The 8,442-nt window shown below is 39.0% G+C and overlaps 1 protein-coding gene across 1 annotated transcript; it reads right to left on the bottom strand.

Moving 5' to 3' along the window:
* Positions 1 to 615: 615 nt before the first annotated feature.
* Positions 616 to 4,290, bottom strand: sostdc1a (sclerostin domain containing 1a). Its single transcript, XM_079823600.1, has 2 exons — positions 4,031 to 4,290; positions 616 to 2,025 (listed from the first exon to the last, which is right to left on the bottom strand). Exons 1-2 carry the CDS (start codon positions 4,218 to 4,220, stop codon positions 1,631 to 1,633), a joined length of 585 nt encoding a protein of 194 aa, XP_079679726.1. The 5' UTR covers positions 4,221 to 4,290; the 3' UTR covers positions 616 to 1,630.
* Between the last annotated feature and the right edge of the window lie 4,152 nt (positions 4,291 to 8,442).

Genomic DNA, 8,442 nt, shown 5'->3' with positions numbered 1-8,442 from the left:
GGGAAAGTTACTTTTAAAAGTAGTGTGTTACAATGTTGTTACAACTGATTGCATTACTTAGTTACATTTATGGAAAGTAATGTGCTATGTTAGTTTTGTGTTACCTTTTCTCACCTGGGCTGGGCTGGGCTTGCTTGTTTGTATTCTAATTTAAAAAAGTTATATTTTTGGCAAATGTTAAAGCCCTTTCTCACCAAAAGTGAAATAAATAAACCTCAGGATGAAGGAAATGCAAATTCACACCTGATCAGTAGAGGTCAATAAATGGCAAAAAAGTAACTTGTGTTACTTATTTGAAAAAGTAGATATTTAGTTGTACATTTAAAAGTAATGTTTTACTTTACTTATTACTTTAAAAAGTAATCTGATTACATTACTCGTTACTTGTGATGTGTTACCCCTGACACTAATGAATAGTTTATAGCCTACTGAACTAAACTTAAAATAATCACTAGTAACAACATGCTATTAACTAAAATGAGTAAAAAATAATGTTGATGCCTTGCCATAAATCTTGTCTGTTCACCCTGCCCTGTTTTATATTTGCACAAGAAATGTCATTCTTCATTACTATTATTTATAATTTTCACTGTTTTTAGAATGGATTTTGTCACCTATTCTTCAGTTTACTTTATATGAACTGTTTGTCATACATGAAAAAAATTAACCAAGGTACATACATTGGTCCATAAAGTCAAACATGTATCGAATTAATGGACTAGTTCAGTTAAAATGGTATAATAGAAGTTGATAATGTGTCGCCAAAATTATTATACATAGACATTTTCAGATGTTTTCATTTTAATGCTTTAACACCATATAGCCATGAGCATTGTCACTATAGTGCAATATCTTGTCGGAATAATGCTTGCACAAACTAAAAATGTTTCAAAGTCGAGGCAAAATATATTACATCAGCTTATACGTCACAATATTACATTTTTCACACATAAAGGTCCTGCAAAACAATGAATTACATAAACAAATGCATATGTACAGACATTTACATGTAGCTATGCATTTCCCGGGCTTGAGAACTGCTTGTTGCTGAACATAAAGACATACCTCCGGTTTCACAGACAAGGCTTAAGCTAGTCCCAGACTAAAATGCATGTTTGAACTGTTTAACTGAAAGCAACTTGCACTGACATATCTTAAAATATGTCAATATGTCAGTGCCATTGTTTTGTCTCGTGTTTTTTGTAAGGCACGTTTATAAAAGCTACATAAATGCCCTAATTGAGCTAAAGCCTAATCCTGGCATAATCTAAGCCCTGTCTGTGAAACCGGGTTTATACTACAGCAAGTGATTACCACACATATCAGGAGTGATGACAAAAACTATTAGAATCACAGGCATGTTTCTAATTTTTGTAATGCAATATGCGGTTGTCATTGTCCATCTCTTTCGACACAGGATCACATGGGCTGCATGTTAATTGTGATTATGCTGGTGATGATATTTAGTCTTTTTTTTCTCTTCCAAAGACTGCACAGTTTCACAGTGAACTCACAAGGGCAGCACAAAGAAAGTTCAGTGCGCTTGTGAGCTGACGTCACAAGCTCTCTCGTTCATACTGAGTTCATTTAAATGGGAAAATCTAGCAGCTCGGTCCGAGCAGAGAGTCATTTAGCTTTCCGTCCCAGTGCCCCCTTTGTTTTTTTGCTTTTTAATCTGGGTATGAGCATATCCCTCAGACTTGACTCCCGATTCGTTGTGCTGCCGTGTGTATCTTTTGCATTTGCAGGAGGTCACCACTGTGATCTTGTAGGTCCTGGAGCTGCCATCCTGGCACTGGAGCTGAATCCGTTGGGTCCGGGTTTTGTCGTTCACACAGCGCCAGTCCTGACTGTTTCGGCGGTTCCAGAACTTCCTACCGTATCCACCGATCCAGTTGGGCAGCATCTGAGCAGGAAGACACTGTCCCGTGCACAACAGTTCTTTAACAGGGTTTATGCTGGTGCACTGGCCGTCTGAGATGTACTTTGTGGATCGCAGCTCTCTGCAGCCGACTGGGACTCGTTCTGTAACACAAAGTGAAAAATTACATAAATTCGGCATGAAACGGAAGTATTGTGACTTATTTCCAAGTGAAACAGCTTCTCAAACAAGAAAAAATGTGGGGCGGGACATGATTTTGTCCACCGGGATTTGATTGGATGGTTGTGGTTTGCCATTGGTCAATCTCATGTAAGTGACAGGTTGTCCCGCCTCGCGCCAGTAAACACGTCATCAAAGAAGAGATGTCATTTTGATTAAAGATTAGAAGGGCACATGTATTTTAAAAAAAGTAATGATGACCCTCATGTTGTTCCAAACCTGTATTCATTTCTATGTTCTGCCGTACACAAAGGAAGATATTTGGAAGAATGTTTGTAACCAAGCATATCTCGGCCCCCACTGACTACAATAGTAGGGGGGAAATACTATGGTAGCCAACGGGGGCCGAGATCTGCTTGGTTTGGAGCAACTTGAGGGTGAGTAAATGATGACAGAATTTTCATTTATGGGTGAACTATCACTTTGAGATACTTTTGGTAGCCAAATTTGCATATATTCGCAAATTATATAGATATAAGACTGACACATCTTTAAAGATCAATGAAGAACGACTTCAGGATCATCTTTGTGTATTTCTAAAGTGTTCCTTCACGGTTTGTGAGCAGACATAAACAGTGATATGGATGATATGTTTTGTTTGCTTTATTTCAGCCCATTTCTGAACTGAGCGGAAATGGTTTAGTGTACAGATGAATGACGACTCTGAGCCTCTTATTGTCAGATTTCGCCGGTGCTGCTGGCTATACTGTCAGCATTGTTCTGCCTCAGAGCAGTGCCTCTTGTCAGAGTAACCCAAGCCAAAATCCATTCACACAACAGCAACACACCTCAGTTACAATGTACCCCCACTCTCCGTGACAGGACGTGATGAATGGGGATTCGAGGGACATTTTCTTCCTCCCTACTTCAAGTTACGGTCGTTCAAAACAAACAGGGTTCCCCCTGGAGACTTCCTGAAAAACTGAGCTGCACCTCCACTCTCCCAGTCTGACAGGACTCGCTCAGCACATATTGTGTTCGGCACTCTTTTATCTCTCTGGTTGTGAGCCAAGAGACTATGTAATCCATATAATTTCCTACAGTATGCCATACCATTACCCTAAAAGGCATTGGTAACTTCCCCCCTTGAAATGTGGAGAAACAATTAATTGTATATCATTTATAGATAGTTCTACTATTTACATTTTGCTACAAAGTCTATAAAAGGCTGTTTAATGGTGACTTTCACTGCAAATTATCTCATATTGTATGACAACATGCCCCATAGGTTCTATCTTTTTTTTCCCCGGGCAATAATGGTGAGTATAGGCTATGTCTATACAAAAATGGACTTTCAGTCTTAAACCTCTGAAAGAAATATTCACCAGAGCAAAAAGTTAAATGTCAGTAGTCTGTTTATTTTTGTTTAGGACTTAATATGAATGAGCAAATAAATATGAGAATGTTGAGTTCACATGATCAAAGACAAAATAATGTAGAAATTCAGGGAATATCAGAAAAAAAAAGTCCATGACAACCTATTTTTTAAGTTTGAAACATTTTTTTAAATTGTGTTCATTTAAATTGAGGTTAGTTGCCTTTAAATTCGTAATAGAATAAAAATTCAACTTATAAATAATAATAAACATGAATATTTTTCAAGTTTGTGTGTGGGAAAGTACAGTGTAAAAAGTAGGCTAGTAACCTGAAATATCTTGAAGAGCTATTTCTATCTAAATTTAAGTTATGGTGGCATAAATTAACGTATTAGGTTGATTGGACGTGAAATAAAAACTTGAAGACGTGAATATTCAAACAAAATTGTCACTTCCCATTGAGAAATGTCAGTAAAACGGGTTTATTGTAAATGTGAATTCTAAATTAAACATCAGAACAATCTATTTAAACGCCATTTCTTAAAAAAAGAAGCAGCAATATAATTAATAACCAGTAATAAAAACAAGTGTATTGTGAGGCGCGTGAACTCACCTCTCTCGTGCGCTGTGAAGCCCCTTCCACCGGAGCGCGCGCGATTCAGAGACGCGTTGCTCTGAGTATCCTCAACGGGACTGACCACATGAGAGTAGAAAATCTCCGTAGCATCATTCTTCAAAGTCAGACCACTCCGTATTAAAAAGCAAAATAAAAACATGAGCGATTCGGGAGCGTTTAAATACATGGTGGTGTGAAATAGCCCGCAGCCAGCAGAGAGATGCTCCTGGAATCGGAATGATTCTCACTCACTATCATGTCTTGGGTTATATATACAGTGTGTGTGTGTATACGCTCCCGCCTCCAGCTTTGGCAAAGGCTCAGGTGAGCGGAATGATAAAACGAGCGCAGTCTCTCCTCTAAACCACACCCAGTGAAGCACTCGACCCTGTGAGGTGCTCCTCCAACATCTGGAGTCAAACGAATGCTCACTGGACTCCCCGAGAGCCCCTAATTCACTTAGAGATGTTTGTGCTGTTAAACACTGAACACTTTATAAGCAATATTGCCTAAGCAAACTTTGTACGTTGCAAGCAATGCCCACAAAGTATTTACTGTGAAATAATAACTTACGAAAAGTGACGCGCCTGGCATGCATATTCCCTAATTCACTTAGAGATGTTTGTGCTGTTAAACACTGAACGCTTTATAAGCAATATTGCCTAAGCAAACATTGTGCATTGCAAGCAATCTGCCCAAAAAGTATTTAGCCTACTGTGAAATAATAACTTACAAAAAGTGACAGAGAATACATTATTTTCTCATTTAAACAGCAATTAATCAACAATAATCTGACATGTTGATTCGATCTGTTTATTGAAAATGAGGTGAAAACGACTTCATTCCCTGTGGTAAAGATGAAAGCTATACGTTTGATTAACTTATTGTTAGACTGATTGATTGATAAACATAGCCTACAACAACTAGCCTATTGAATACTGCAGTACTGTAGCTACCACTTTACTGTTCTTAAATATGTAGACTATTTCATGATAAACGTTTATGGATGGATGAATGGATGGATATATAGATAATAATTGAGAATTAAGAAAAGACATTCCCATACCTGAATTTGCATATTACTTTAATAGCCTAAGAAGTAGCCTAGGCTAATGAGTATCCTACTGAAAACAATTGCAAACGGAACAGAAACGTTAGACCTGCCATAAACTTTTGCTTCGTGTGGTGGAAGCTTAACAACATTTTAAGGAAAAGCCTGCCACCTCACGGACAAGCAACGACAAGACCAGCAACCGAAAATGTCAACCGAGACCACCGAATTGTGTGCTTTATACCTTTCACACGACGCTGTATCAGCGCGCGCGTTTCCTGAGCTGTCTGGGGTACGCGCTCAGAAGAATCGCTGAGCTATGACCGGTCATCAGTTGATTTTCCTTGATTTTTTTTAATCATTTGCCCAAGTGTGTGATTAAGAGGGACACCGATGTGACCCACCTTCATCTCGCCAAAAGGTGTTTGGAAGAAAACTATAGGCTAAATAAAATATATAGCCTATACGTAAAGTTTTAGACAGAATAACATAATTTCTATAACACCAAACGTGTTTATACACTCTAAAAAAAAAGGCTCGTAATCATAGGGGAACCTTTTTTAGTGCTATATAGCACCAATTTTGGTGCTTCAGTGGTTCTTCAGAGGTGCTATATAGCACCTTAGTCAAAGAACCGCTGAAGAACCTCTGAAGAACCGCTGAAGAACCTCTGAAGAACCGCTGAAGAACCACTGAAGCACCAAAATTGGTGCTATATAGCACTAAAAAAGGTTCCCCTATGATTACGAGCCAAGAACCATTTTTGGTGCAATATAGAACCTTTTTTTTTTTAGAGTGTAGCCTATAGGCCAATTACAATTATTTTATATTATATTCCCTTTTCATATTTCTCTTTCATTTCCCGTACATTATAAGAGGGTTGACTTGTGTTCCTGATTCATCAAGTTTCCCCATTGAGAGTGTGGCTCAAACAATAACAAGATTAGATTGCCTGATTCTTAAAGGCACAATATGTAAGATGTTTTGGGGATTAAAATGTCCCAAACCCACTAGAACAACGTTATATATTTTGGGATATTGCATTATTATTCCAAATGTTTCCAAGAATGTTTAAATCCAGATAAATAATAAAGTAATTTAGGACACAGACTGTGTCTGTGCGTCGCTTATCAATGACATCATACCCGCGGTACCCTCGATGTCCGGTTTTATTTTGTAGAAACCATGGAAACACCAAAGACGCTTTAAAATATTATGTTTTATTAGACAGGTGTAATAATTTCACTTTTGGGCCCAAACAGGGGACGCCAATTATGTAGTGATTTTACCTTCGTCCATCCAAGGACGTTAAGGTAGTGATTGGTACTCACATCACCGATGACGTTGTGATTTCTGGATCACACGTCACTTAAGGTGTGGTTATGAGTACATCAGATGACCACCTTCCCCCTCTCTTAGTTTGGGACACTAGTCAAGGTATTTTACCGTGGCTCTATGAGAACACTCCAAACGGGAGGCTGTTCAATCATTTTAGACTGAATGTAAAGTGGGGAGAGTTGGTCAGGTGATTTATCTGAAAGATTGGTGAGATTTCTAACTTGTAGAGCCTTTTCTGTATTACCAGCACAAGTAAGACACAATTGTAATAAAATAGATTTTATTAACAAAAGATAAACAAGAATAACTAACACAACTACTAAATGAATACAATGAATGATAAAGGAATAAAGTGCATAAGATACATAAAATACATGTGATTAAGTTGAGTGTGGTTATGGAAGAGTTGCGTTATCTTATGGAAAGATAAACTGTTGTTTCTCTGAAACTAAGGTGAAGAACCTTATTATGCATCAAACAAATAACGGAAGATTATTTGTTATTAACTAGCATCAGTTAAATTACCTCTAATGTAAATTAGAAAATCATATACTGATAATATACAACAATGCCAAGGTTTCTGGAAAGAGGTTTGGTTAAGTGATATTTACGTTCCGCGTGGTTGAGTAAGCAGTCCGATGGAGGTGACTTCTTCCACTGGTTGTGCTGGTGACAAATGCAGTGGGAAAGGAGCTGGAATCCGTTTCAACAGTCTTGAACATGAAGATCTGTGGGATGCTGATCTCCTGGAGCACCAAAGGGTCCTAAAATCTGGAACACGCAGATGAGGCCCTGAAGTAGGTGCAGAAGGTCCTTAATCTGGAACACGCAGATGAAAGAACCTCGAAGTGAAGGTTTGCTCTCCTGAGCTTAACCTCGTTGCAAATGTCTCTGTGTGTCTTCTGACTCTGTGGGTCAGACACTCAGGACTTGGTCAATCCGCTTTGCTCTCTCTGGCATGGAGACTCGGGACGTGCTGTAGTCTCGCTGGACTAAAACTCTGAACGTAGTGGTTGTTAATGTCTCTTTCCTCAAAGGCTGGAGGCTCAGAACGTGGTCGTATCTGTTGCTGCCTCACAAGCTGTAGATTCAGATCCTTGGATCTTTTGTTGTCTCTCTCTGGATGAACCAGAGGCTTAGAACTTGGTGAACTGTTACAGTCTCATCCTTGCTGGTGAGACTCAGAACTTGTTGCTCTGTCACAATCTCTCTCAAGGAGAAATTCAGAACAAGGTGTGTCTGTTGAAAGGGTACCTTTATCCTTTTCCGAATAGGAGGAGATTGCAATTTGGCGCTTCTCCATTCCAGTGTTGCGATTGGCTGCTGGCATCAGAGGGGGTCCACAGTGAGACTCACCCTCCTTTCTCCTGTGGAACTCATTTGCATACTGTACACAGTTAGAAGTCTTTAAAGTGTCTTTAAAGTTTACCAATGCATTTCTCACTTTCCAAACCACCATCAGAATACCCTTGGCAATATTCTAAACAAATAGAAACCAAATATGATGGGAAAAGATTGAACTGTTCATTCATTAACAGCTGATTCTGTGTAAGATGTTGCATTACAAATAGCTGTCACTGAGAATACTTATTTCTCTGAATAAGTATGAAATGGATGTGTGTAGTTTACATCAGTCTTAAGGTTCCCAAACATACTTAAGACTGGATTTGGATAAATCATTTTGGTCTTTCTTTCACCCATACTGCTGAGGTCTTGTGGAATTTTTATGGCAGTCATAGACCAGGACACTAGAGATGTGGGTGAAGGGCAGGTACTGCATTTGGGCCAATGAGATGTCTTGTCCTTCCTGGGCTTGGTACAAGAGCTGGTCTTTTTGGCCTCTAAGAGGTGTCTGGATGTTGTCATAGCATCTTATCTGATGGCGTTGGACAGTTTGTTTGTCTCAGTCTACCAAGATCCAATCAAAATGTAGCAAACCTTTGTCCACTGTTCTGGACAGAGAGTGGCCCGGCCATAAACTGGGCCCTGGAATGTGCTGTCCACTACACAGGGGAGCAAC

This window comes from Gobio gobio, assembly GCF_949357685.1.
Source record: "Gobio gobio genome assembly, chromosome: 8".
Lineage (NCBI taxonomy): Eukaryota > Metazoa > Chordata > Actinopteri > Cypriniformes > Gobionidae > Gobio > Gobio gobio.
Note: the sequence above shows the minus strand (reverse complement) of the source record. Positions and strands in the feature narration are given on the sequence as shown.